We start from the raw sequence: 13,127 nt of genomic DNA on the forward strand, positions 1-13,127 counted from the left end.
CCATGAGCTGCATGGCTTGGCTCTCTGGGGGCCAGGCCCCGGGAGAGGCCTCAGGAGCTGAGGAGGGGTTCCCCAGCCCCCTAATCATGACAGAGTCCCTGTGTGCAAACGCTCTGCTGCGCTCCTGTGCTAGGGGCCGAAGTTTGCTCTTCCTGGTGCAGAGAGCCCGGGAGCGGTTGGCAGGAGCCCTCGGCCAGGTCCTCCACCTGGCTGAGAGCCAGGAGCTCCTGTGAACCACCCTCTATGAAGTGGGTGGGGGGTCCTCACAGTAAGATGTGAGAAGTCCACTGTGGCTGAGCTGGGGCAGGGCCACACAAATGCCAGAAGGGGTTAAGTCCTGTGGACTGGGCCCAGGGACCATGGGAGAGGGCAGAGGAGGAGTGACGCTTCTCATCCTCATGAATATTTGACACTTGTCTGTCTGGGAGAGGGTCTGACTGGGCTGTCAGGGACTGTTAATAGCCACTCCAGCTCCCTCCCCTGAATTGGGAAGCTCAGGAGGGGACCATGAGAGATGACACAGCACCTGCTCACCCTGCAGGACCTCTGTGCTGAGAGGTAACAGAGTCTAGGACAGCTGGCTCAGTGAGGAGACCAAACACAGGGGCATTTCAAATAAAACCCAATCCCTGGTCCTGCCCTTAAAGCCCCACTCCAATCAACCTCTGCCTGACCCTGTTCAGCCTCATCTCGTCCGCCCCACCTCACTCTGTTCCTCACAGGCCCCCACAGTATGCTGTCCTCACATCCACACTCCCCCTCCGCCAGCATACTTCCCTCCCTCAGCCCGCACATTCCCTCCCTCCCCCTGCACACCTGTCCCCTCCCTCTACCGAACCCTTTCCCCTCCACCTGCACACTTCCCCTCTCTACCTGCACACCTCTCCCCACTCTCCACCCGCACACTTTACCCCCTGGACTGTCAAGGCTGACCCCTTTCCCTTTCAGGCCTACTTCAGGCCAGGTGCTGGGAGTCCCCCACCTCCAGGTTGCTCTCCTTCATGCGGGCTGCATCTCAGCACCTGCTGGGCCTCTCAGCAAATGTGGCTTTTGAACTTATCTTATGTATTAGTTTTCTGGTGCATTGTCTGTTTCCCTCTTCCCCCTGCCCATGTCCGCTCTGAGGACTGGCCCTGGATGGCTCTGTGATTTACTCTTCCCAATACAGCGCCCAGCGCCCAGGAGGCCCTCATCCCCAAACCCACCAGTAAAGGAACAGAGTATCAGTTAGAGCAGTGGTCCCCAACCCCGGGGCCACGGACCGGTACCAGTCCGCAGAGAAAAAATAAATAACTTACATTATTTCCATTTTATTTATATTTAAGTCTGAACAATATTTTTTTAAATGACCAGATTCTTTCTGTTACATCCATCTAAGACTCACTCTTGACACTTGTCTCGGTCACGTGATACATTTATCTGTCCCACCCTAAAGGCCGGTCCTTGAAAATATTTTCTGACATTAAACCGGTCCGTGGCCCAAAAAAGGTTGGGGACCACTGAGTTAGAGGATGGCAAAGACATGCAGTGAAATTTCCCTGAGGAGGACACACAGGTGGCCAAGAGGCACATGGAAAGATGCTTGGCCCTGGCCAGTTGGCTCAGTGGATAGAGCATCAGCCTGGCGAGCTGACATCCTGGGTTCAATCCCCAGTCAGAACACACAAGAGAAGTGACCATCTGCTTCTCTCCCCTTCTCTCTCTCCCTTCTCTTTCCCATAGCTAGTGGCTTGATTTCTTCAAGCGTCATTCCCAATACTGAGAATAGCTTGGTTGGTCTGACCATTGACCCCAGTTGGGGGTTGCCAGGTGGATCCTGGTTGGGGCACATGTGGGAGTATGTCTCCCTGTCTCTCCTCATTTTTAATTTTTTAATTTTATTTTATTTTTAATTTACTGATTTTCAGAGAGAAGAGAGAAACAGAGCAAGAGAAGAGAGAAAGAAGGAGGGGGGAAAGGAATCAGTAGTAGTTGCTTCCTGCATGTGCCTTGACCAGGAAAAGCCAGGGTTTCGAACCAGTGACCTCAGTGTACCAGGTCGACGTTTTATCCACTGTGCCACCACAGGTCAGGCCCTGTCTTTCCTCATTTAAAAAAAAAGAAAAGAAAAAAGATGCTCAACATCATCAGTCATCAGGGAAATGCAAATGAAAACTATCATGAGATGTCACTCACACCTATCAGAATGGCTAAAATAAGAAGTAGTGACAGTACCAAATGCTGGCGGTGATGCAGAGAAACTGCTGCACTCGGACATGGGTAATTAGGATGTAAAATGCTTTAGCTATTCTAGAAAACAGTTGGTGGCTTCCTTTATTTTTTTTTATTTATTTATTTATTTATTTATTTATTTATTTATTTATTTAAGGGAGATGAGGGAAGATAGTGAAACTCCTACACGTGCCCTGACCAGGATCTACCTGGCAACCCCTGTCTGGAGCTGATGCTTGAATCAATCAAGCTATTTTTAGTGGTTAAGGCTGATGCTTGGGCCACCTGAACTATCCTCAGCACCTGGGACTAATGCTTAAACCTGTCCACTGGCTGTAGGAGGGGAAGAGGGAAAGAAGGGAGAGAGGAAGGGAAAGAGAAGCAGATGGTCACTTCTTATATGTGTCCTGACATCATGCTCTATTTACTGAGCAAACTGTCCGGGGCTGGTGGCTTCTTAAAAAACAAATATGGCCCTGGCCGGTTGCTCAGTGGTAGAGCGTCGGCCTGGCGTGTGGGGGACCGGGGTTTGATTCCCAGCCAGGGCACATAGGAGAAGCGCCCATTTGCTTCTCCACCCCCCCCCCTTCCTCTCTGTCTCTCTCTTCCCCTCCCGCAGCCGAGGCTCCATCGGAGCAAAGATGGCCCGGGCGCTGGGGATGGCTCCTTGGCCTCTGCCCCAGGCACTGGAGGGGCTCTGGTCGCAGCAGAGCGACGCCCCGGAGGGGCAGAGCATCACCCCCTGGTGGGCAGAGCATTGCCCCTAGTGGGCATGCCGGGTGGATCCCGGTCGGGCGCATTCGGGAGTCTGTCTGACTGTCTCTCCCCACTTCCAGCTTCAGAAAAATACAAAAAAAAAAAAACCCAAAAAAACAAAAAACAACCAACCCAGAAGTTGCCCCCATGAGCATTTATCTCAACAAACAAAAGCCTGTACAAGAATGTTCACAGCAGCTTTACTTGCAATAGCCCCAAACTGGAAACACTGAGATGTCCTCTTTGGAGTTAAACAAACAGGAATATCCACACCATGGAATACTACACAGCAATAAAAAGGAATGGACTATTGATACACACAGCAAATTGGATGAACCTCCAGGAAGTTATCCTGAATGAAAGCAGCCAATCTCAATAGGTCATATACTGTACAATTTTATGTAATGGAAAAAATTGTATAAATGGAACAGATGAATGGACCATGGATTAATAATAGAGGTAGAGGTGGAAGGGAGGGAGGTGTGGCTACACAAGGCAGTACATGAGATTCTTGTGATGGACCTGTGATGTGTCATGACTATGGTGGTGGGAACACAAGCTCCATATATACATAAAATGGCATGACACTGAGCACGTGTAAAACTAGGGCATTAGAATGAGACTGTGGACTGCCTCACTGGCCATATCCCACTGTGATCTTGTACTACAGTTTTGCAAGATGCTACACTCAGGGGAGCTGGGGAAAGAGTATGCAGAATCTGTGTTATTTCTTCAACTGCATGGAGATCTATAATTATCTCAATAAAATGTCAATTCAGAAATAGTTTCTTACACACACACACTAAAGAGTATTTAAAAATACAAACACACACAAAGCTGTCAATCAATATTCATTAATGACTGGGTTTGAGTCCCATGATACTCTCCACAATTCACCTCCTCCTGCTCCTGCTTGATGCTAGTGTCATTGTAAGAGGGGATAGAGCTCTCCATCTTCCAGGAACTTCAGGAGATAGCCAGGGTTAGGTGACAGAGACCAATAAAGCCAAAAAATCTGGCCCCTCAGGCCACACTGAGCTCTCAGTGGCACATCTGGCAGTGGGGACATTTTGGTCCAGGACCCAGAAATGGCCCTGGGCTGGCCCTGAAGACCCACAGCTGCACATGGGCAGGGCCATGCCCTAGCACTCCCCCCAGAGCCCTGAGACTTGCAGCTCCTGCCTGGCCAAGCGGGCCAGGGGCAGGTCTCTCTCCTTCTAAGTCCCCTGCCTATGAGGAGCAGAGGAGGGACAGAAAGGATGCCACATAGTGATGTACCTACTATGTGCCAGGCACCGTGTTAGGTGTTTGGAGAGGCTGCCTTATTTTATGCTCACATCAACCTTTTGAGGTCACTGGGCCCCTCCTCCAAATCCCCCAACTGAAGCCCAAGCCCCAAACTAGGTTCTGCCTTATACCCCTCACCAAGCTCCGCCCACTCCTGTGCTGTGTGTTCTTACTCACTCAGGGTCCATGAGGAGTCAGCCCAACTGGCTTAACTTCAAGTGAGTCCTGGTGGGCTTGGCTGGAAGTCACTGTCTCCAGGAAATAGGGCTGTGCCACCGGGCACTTGGGAGCCACCTTTGCCTGGTACAGGAGACGATTTAGCACCCCTCTAACTTCCGATGACCCACCCTTTTTTACAAAGACAGTGTGGTCTCAGCAGGCAACAGAGAGGGCATGTTTTGTTTTGGTGGCATTGCTATGGTTACTTTGAGGAAAGAGTGAAGAAGTAATATTCAGCCAAGGCTGCTGAATTACTAAAATCAAGTAGACTGAGGCCTGAGGAAACAATTCTACTCTTGCTTTATGTAGCCTGAGAACATGAATTTTTGAACTCTCTAGTTATGCCTGGAGATATATGTATAAACCCTACAGAAAACCCTCTGATCACTCACTGAAAGATTTGGAAAAGAATGTCACATATCCACACAGACGACATCATCACCCAGACCACTGGACATCTAAAAGATGACCTCTCGGACTAATCCAGAAGCTAAGAATACAAGACTGATTCTTCTCAAAATGTCATTTTTTTTTCTATAAGAATTTTTAGCTTTTCTTTCTTCTTCAGAACACTCTGGGCATTGCCTAATTGTGTTTCTGGATTGTCATTTAGTTCTAGCCTAAGCCTTCTGATTGATTTACACTCAGTCTTCATCTATTTCAGCAACTGCTCCCTGCACTCCATCTATAATGATTTAGAGATTCCCTTTTAGATACATTTGTTAAAGTTTAATATGTGAATTAATTTAAAGAAAATACAAAATACAATAGCGCAGATAAGGCAAAATTGGTGAAGGCAGAGTACAACTAGGAAACTTGGAGGCTCAGAGTCACACTCAACTTGGCCAAGCTCTGTCCCATACGGTGGCCATTTGTCATGAGTTGCTACTGAGCACTTGAAATATGGATAGTTTACCTGGGATGTTCCATCAATGTAAACATAACCCGTATTTCAAATCTTCAATTACTAAAATGTAAAATGGCTCCTGAGTAATTTTTTATATCAATTGTACATTGAAATGATAATATTTACATTGGGTTAAATAAAATATATTATTAAAATTTTCACTTAAAAAAAAATTTTCTTCTATGTACCTACCTGAACATTTTTTTAAAGAGAGAGAAAAAGAAGAAGAGAGAGATGAGAAGCATCAACTTGTAGTTGTATCATTTTAGTTGTTCATTGATTGCTTCTCATATGTGCCTTGATCAGGAGACTCTAGCCGAGCCTGTGACCCCTTGCTCAAGCCAGCAAACTTGGGCTCAAGCTAGAGACATCGGAATCATCATGCTGATCCCAGGGTTTCAAACCTGGGATCTCAGTGTTTCAGATTGACACTCTATTCATTGTGCCACCCCCGGTCAGGTCCTACTTGAATATTTTAAATGGCACCTGGGGCTCATATTGTTTCTATCGGCCAACACTGTCTAGAATTCTCAGATCTGCCAGTTGGGTGGTTTGGGGCAGCTCCTCTTCCAGGGCACACCCTGCCCCCAGCTTCTTTCTCCCACCCAAATCCAAGCTAGGGTCAGGCACAGTTGTTTCAGGAAGGTGGCCTGTGAAGGAGAGTTGGGGGACAGTGAGGCAGGTGGCCAATTTGGGGTACTGCTTGGGTCTAGGTAGAAAGTGGGGCTGAGCCAGGCCCAGGCAGTGGATGGGCAGTGGAGATACTCATGTGATGGGTTTTAGGATTTGCTGTAGGTGTGGGTAGTGATGGAGGGGTTGAGGTGACTCCACAGTAACTGTGAAATTTGTTTCCATGGAAATGCAGGAGGCAAAACCCCCAAATCTGGTGCAGACTTGCCTACCAGGAGTACCATCACTGAGAGTCTCCATCACAGTGCAGAGATTCTCTCAGACAAAGCACAAACCTGGACCCCGACATCCCATCTCATAGCTCCCTGGTCCCCACAGGCTCCCTGAAAGGTCATTCTCCCACAGTTCACAGCCCCTGCCCAGCAGGCACAGCTTCGTCCTGTGGGGCCCATATGGTCAAGTCGTTAAGGGTGAACTGAGGCAAGGTCTTTAAGTAACTAGTTCAGTTTATGGCTCTCGTCAGCTGTGCTCTGGAAACCCCCTAGAGAGTGGCCCAGAGCAGGCTTGGCAGAGGCCACCTGTGGGCACATGGCTGCCAATTAGGACGGGGTACATAGCTGGAGGCCATGCAGGGTCCTGGTCCACCTGAGTTAGGGTATCCAGGCTCCTTTCCAAGAGGTAATGTCACATGAGTAAACACATGTGAAAGGCATGGCTAATGTCTCCCTAATGTTTACAGACACATAGATGGGAAGCAGCACAGATAGCTCAGGAGGGCCACAAGGACCCACCAGGTGCTGGTTCAGAAGATGCACTTTAGTGGGGAAGGGGTGGATTTCAGGCCAGTTAATGTTACTTCAGGCAGCTGAGTGCAGTTGGAAGAGGTTTTGGACCGGGACTTGAACTCTGGGACTTTGCCTCCTGGCTGGGTGGCCCTATACAAAGTACCTGACCACTCTGAGCCTCAATGTCTTTATCTGTAAATGGGGATGAAAATGCGCCTTCATAGGACTGCAGGAAAGGTTGACTAAGGTGACATATACCAAGACCCAGCAAGAGTGATTATCACTGTTCTCATCCTTCTGATGCCGAGTGAGGGCCTGGCCAAGCACATGGCCCCATGATCCAGCAGGGAGATCCAGCCTGCTCTGCTCAATTGGCTGCACAAGAGAATCACCTGGCATTCACCACACCCTGCCTGCCCGAGGGCTGCATTGTGTGACTGAGTAGGGCCTGCTCTGCTCTATTTGTAAAGGCCCCTCGATCCACCTACAGCTCAGGTCCAGAGAGCCTGTCCCTCCAGACAGTAAATGCTGGGTCTGGTCTCTGAGAGGGAGGGGGCTCCAGGTCTCCATGCTCAACCTCTCTCCTCCCAGAACAGCTGTCTTGGGACCACAGTCTGGGCCAGCTGCAGACACAAGAACCTGTTTAGATGGGGGGCTGCCTGGCCCACGTCCATGGGGATGCTGTAGAGCAAGCTGGTTCACGGAACACCCACTTGTCACCCGCTCTATTTCCATCACTTGAGATGGATGGCAGGAAGTGGCAGTGGGCGTTGTTTTGTGCAGCCCTGAGCATTTGAAATGGGAGGCTTCTGATATCCTCAATTCCCCATCCACTCCTGGACAGAGACAGATGTGGGCCAGCAGCTTGCCTGGTGAGAGGGAGCTGGGTTTGTCATGAGTCTCTGCAGACACTCACATGTGTACGTGCTTGAGTGCACACGCAGACCTGAGTGCTACCCCTCTCAGAGCACTGGAGCAGGAGAGGGGAGGATTGGTCTCTGATGACTACCACCTCAGCCAGGACACTTTGCTGCCCAGGCAGTGTGGGTGTCTCATTAACTCAGGGGTCCACTCGAGTTGCTCACTAACAACATTCTATTGTCAGAGTCTTTTCCAGGCTCCACTCAGTTGTCAGAAAACAGTAGCATTGACATTTCCCCACATTATGGAGTGCTCACCATGTGTCTCAGGGCCATGCTAAGGTTGGTATAGGCCTTGGCTGATTGGCTCAGTGGTAGAGCATCGGAGTGGTGTGTGGATGTCCCAGGTTTGATTTCTGGTCAGAGCACACAGGAGAAGCGCTCATCTACTTCTCCACCTCTCCCCTTCTCTTTCTCTCTTTCTCTCCCTATCTTCTCCTCCCCTCCTGCATTCATGGCTCGATTGGAGCAAATTGGCCCCAGGCTCTGAGGATAGCTCCATGGCCTCTGCCTCAGACATTAAAAAGAGCTCAGTTGTTGAGCAATGGAGCAATGTCCCAGATGGGCAGATAGCCCCCTAGTGGGCTTGCTGGGTGGATCCTGGTCAGGGCGCATGCCGGAGTCTGCCTCTACCTCCGCTCCTCTCATTGAATAAAAAAATGTTTATTTTAAAAAAATGTTGGTATAAGATCTCAACTGTCTAGGAGGTTGATGATATTTCCCAGGAATATGAGAAGACCTCGGCACAGAGGAGCTGCATAGCTTGTCCAAGGACACATAACCAGCTCGTGTTAGGGCTGGGACTGAGGCCAGATCGACTGATGTAGTCAGGTTAACAGCTCACAAGCGGCAGCCATGTTACCTCTCTAGACCCCAGGTGGCAATGGGGTGCTACAACAGGCCAGGGAACATATGTTTTGTGTGTAGGGTGGGGATCTATGTCATAGCACTTTTGGTAGTGATCCTGACATGGATACCCAGCCCCACTGACCAGCTCATGGTCCTGATCTCATGTGGGGACTGAGCAAAGGCTATGAGTATATCTGAGTCACAAATGGAAACTGAGACCCAACAGGGGATGGGCACTGCCCAAGCTTACAGACTCAACAGGGAAGAGTTAGGGCTCGAATTGGCTCTCTGAGGTCACTGCCCATCTTGAGAATCTTAGAACAGGGCCAGGACAGACTGGGCATGGGCATGGCACTAGCTCTTGCATGCCTTGGAGGTGCCCATGTGCAGAAAGTGGGGAAGGGTGAGGGCAGTGGGCAGCGCTGGGGAGGACGCTGTTGAGAACCAGCAGCTGCTGTGCCCAGCTGAGCTGGCACAGGCACAGGCCAGCCTGATGGAGGGGTGTTGGGCAGAGGCCTGAGGCTGCAGACCCACAGTGAGGGGGTCAGGCCAGCTGGGAGATGGGACAGGCCCCCTCTTGGTTGTCCTGCCTCGGCTCAACTTAGCCTCCACCCACCCTACTCTGGCACCTGCAGGGCTCCCGGTTTCTCTCCCTGTCACATGGCTGTTCTGTGGTTCTAGGATGTTTGCTGATCACAGCTGATAGAGATACACCTGTTGGAGGGGAATAGCAGTCAGCTGGAGATGGGAAGCTGGTGGAGGGAATGGTGGGGTACAGCACAGTGACTCGATCACACTGTATGCCCTACCTGTTCTCAGTCTTCCTCCTGCCCCTGGGCTGGGACCAGCGAAGGAAGATCTGCCAAGTTCTCTCCCCTCTTCTTTCTTTGCCTTGGAAATCAAGACTGCCCTTGTCCCTCACAGAGGCCACATTCATGGCTCTGCAGCTGTTTCTGGGCCTCACCAAGGCTGCCTTGGGGTGGGGCGGGAAGAGCAGATGGCCCCAAGCCAGACAAAGTCTGCAGAGCAGCTCCCAGCTTGCAGAAGGTTCTGATAAGAAAAGGATCCTGAATTCAAAACCCTGGGGTCCTTTCCTTTGCAGCTATGGCCCTGCAGCCCAGAAATGGGCAACAGCAGCTCCGACTGCATGGCTGATCCAGGGGATGTAGCTGTGTGTGCTACCTCCTTATGTGCAGTCTCTAAAGGGTTCAGAGATTTCAGAGGGCACAGACCTATGGAGATAGGCCTCAGCTGGGAGAGGATCCCTCCTCAGCCACCTGGTTCCAGGTGGGCAACTCTCCCCTGAACTCTTCTCCAGGAGCCCTTCCCCCCACCAAGCCTTAGGGAAGGGAGCTTTGCAGTAAGACAGCAGGTTTCAATCCCAGCTACAACACTGTGTCACTTTCCATCTAAAGCAGGTCTCAGGTTCCTCATCTGTGAAGTGGGTACAATGCCAAGAGCTACCTCATGGGCCACATGTGGGTCATGGGTCCAGGGAGACAGTGCAGATACCCGGCCAGCCCTGACCTCCCAGACTCCACCAGGAGAACAGTCTGAGCCATTGTTGGCATCTGACTCATGCCCCATCAAGTTGGGCAGATTAAGGAAGCAAATGAGGGCCCGCCTCCTGAAAGATCCCTGCAGGAAGGCAGGCAGCCTGGCAGGCAGAGGTCCAGTGCACATGCTGGGCCATGGGGACAGTGCCCCTGGAACCCCGGACACAGGCATGCCCACTCCAGCACAGCGCACAGCTCTGCTCGCTCTACTCATGGAGTGCAAGTCTGGGTGCTGTGCTGGGAAGGCTGCTCCTTCCTCTGTGCCTGCCTTCCTGGGCTGGGAGGAACCACAAATGACTGGAGAGTGCATGCAGGAGGCCAAGGGCTGAGCACATTATTGGCCCCAGCACTGACCATGACTGACAGGCAGCTGAAGGCGGAGGAATCCACCCAACTCCCAGCCTGTGCTCTGACTTGCAGTCCCTGCTGCCACCAGCAGGGAAGGTGATTTTCACAGCCGGTCCCCCTGCTGACCTTGGTGAGCAACCCAGGGGCAGCTTCTCCAAGGACCACTGTCCATGCATGGCCCAGCACCAGCAGGTGTGGGAATTGCTCCAGTCACAGGAAGACTTTTGGCAGGTGCAATGCCCGGCAAGGTCCAGTAGGGCCAAGAGCCATTTGTGGGGAAGGGCAAACGGCAGTGTGGGGTCACAGTGGCCAAGGAAGGACCAGATGCAACTGCAGGACTCAAATTACTCACTCCACCCATCTGGCAGGGATAGAGATGGCCAAGCTTCCAGGATGAGTTCTTGGTGGTTAGGGCCAGCAGAGGAAAGGCAAGAGAAGGACTGTCTCTGCGATGTGGACAGAGCAGGTAGCGTGCCACCTTGCTATTCAGAAACTTCTCCTCTGTGTGCATGCAAGTTGTACAGCCTGGGCACTAGGGGCAGTTGCAGGGTATGGCCATGCAGTGTGTGCTCACACTGATGCCTGCAGACATATACAGACTGTGCTGGCAATAGCATGTGTGTGCTGTGAACATGTAGCGTGTGAGCCCAAGACAAAGCTCTGAGTTCCACTGCTTCTGCCCAGCCCACCTGGAGCCTCCCGGGAGAGAAAGCTCCTTTCAACCTACCTGACTGCCACGCTTAAAGAGTTTCATGTTGTCAACTCTGCTCATCCTCTTGGCACCACTGGAAGATGGTCTAAGCGAGGCATGGAAGACCTGGGCTCTGGGCAGTGTAGCTTGAAGCCAGCCACAAGCTCCCTTGTTCTCATGGGTAAAAGAGGGACAGGAATTCATCTTTTGGGGATGGGCAAGGGGGACTGCGAGATGCCATCCTGGCATCCATTCTCCCTTATTCATGAGATCCTGATTGTATTTTTTTTCCTTCCTTCTTTCTTCTTCCTACTGCCTACATGTGCTGGCTGGAGCTTCAGCAGCCTTGTTGGACCTTAAGGTAACCTCCAGAATAGAAGCCAGGGAACAGATGGAGCCTGAGTCCCTGCAGACCACAGGACCTCTGTGCCAGACCTCTCTTGCCTCCCTCTGGACTTCTGCAGAGGAAGAAACGCAACCAGCCTTGTTCACACCATTGTTACTTGTGCAGTTCTGCTGCAAAACAGCCAGACTGAACCTGGGTACTTTTTCCTTCCAAAGAGAAACTGTCTCAAATATATGAGGGGCTTGAGAGGCCTCAGAATACATTTTCTGAGTGTTAACTGTATTCTGGGGTCAGTTTATTTCCCTGGCCCTCATTCTCTTCATTTAATTATTCCTCATCCTTCCCACTACCCTGTCACCATTTCTTGAACTCTATCTCAGGCATTTCCTTGCATATTATCTCTCTCTCTCTTTCTCTCCAAACTCCTAACAGCCCCCAGAGTGAGAACTATTAGCATGTGTCCTTGTAAAGGGTTTCATGGCGTTTTAGGAAGTAAGCATTCATTAATTACTCAAATAACTAAAAGGGGCATTCACTAACCAGCCTTCGAGCAGAAGACACCCACTCCCAGCACTCAGCTGTCTCCCAGCTCTAAGGGCCCAGGCGCAGGGTCAGCTGCCCTGGCACCAGCCCCAGGGATTTCACAGGGCAGGACCAGCTTTGTGGCTGACCCAAGCTCCTCCTCTGTCCAGCTTCTGTTCACAAACACCTAAACCTTCGCCCATCCCATCTAGCCTCCCAGCCAAGACACCCCAACACTTACATTCCCCAAAGTGACCCTCCAGGGGACAGCGAGGGATGAGTTCAAAAACGGAGAAACACCAAGGTTTCCCAGTGGTCCAAGGTAACCCCTAAAGCCCCCTGCTGCCACCCCACACGCCTTCAGCCCACCAGTGCCCACCTTGGCCCGCTGCATCCTGGGTGCTGAAGGAAACTTGCCGGCCTCCCCTCCTCACAGTCCAGGAAAGCAGGACTGCTGGGCAGGGCTGGCAGCTGCCTCATGTTTGCTTAGACTGGCAGCTCCTTGCCCGCCCCCTGCCCACCCTCCCTGCCTGCTTCTACCGGCTCCACCCCTCCTGCTCTGCCTTCTCTCTCTCTCTCTCTCTGACTCCACTCCCTCTCCACCCCCCCTGCACTACCAGGCAGCACTGTCCCACCCTCTGTATAACTGGATAAATGGTTCCTAATCCTCCCTCTCAGCCTGTTGAAGGCCTGCCCATCACCAGGTATCTCTCTGTGCCACCCCCACTCTGTCCTTTCTATAATGCACATATTCTCTACTCCCCCAGCTTGGTCATGGGGAAGGTGGGATATAGTGTGTGTGTGTGTGGGGGTGCAGAGAACCCAGGTTGAGGGGAGGGAAGTTCTGGTGAGCTCCTGCCCTGAGTGAGGGGGCAGCCCTCCTCCCTCTACGGGCCCTTCCTCAAGGACATTCTGCGGAGGAACTCAAAGAGGGCCTCAAGTCATGCACTGCTGTCAAGACCCTGATGCCCCCTCAGCCGGTCCTCTTCCCTGTGGGGACATCATTCCAGAGCACTGGGTCTGAAGTGGCCTCACAGGTGAGGTTCACCACCTGGAGATGGTGACAGCTCCCAGGGCTACATCATGTGGGTCTTACACAG

The 13,127-nt window shown here is 51.6% G+C and overlaps 1 protein-coding gene across 2 annotated transcripts in view; it reads right to left on the bottom strand.

The window, feature by feature from the left end:
• Window positions 1-12,492, bottom strand: part of KCNIP3 (potassium voltage-gated channel interacting protein 3) — an 80,424-nt gene extending 67,932 nt beyond the window's left edge. For both annotated transcript variants that reach the window (XM_066267733.1, XM_066267732.1), the window contains exon 1: window positions 12,407-12,492. In XM_066267733.1, coding sequence (XP_066123830.1) covers window positions 12,407-12,421 — 15 coding nt within the window. In that variant the 5' untranslated portion in view covers window positions 12,422-12,492. The remainder of the gene's footprint in view (window positions 1-12,406) is intronic.
• Window positions 12,493-13,127: the final 635 nt, after the last annotated feature.

The sequence above is a fragment of the Saccopteryx bilineata genome, chromosome 3, assembly GCF_036850765.1.
Source record: "Saccopteryx bilineata isolate mSacBil1 chromosome 3, mSacBil1_pri_phased_curated, whole genome shotgun sequence".
In the NCBI taxonomy this organism is placed as follows: domain Eukaryota; kingdom Metazoa; phylum Chordata; class Mammalia; order Chiroptera; family Emballonuridae; genus Saccopteryx; species Saccopteryx bilineata.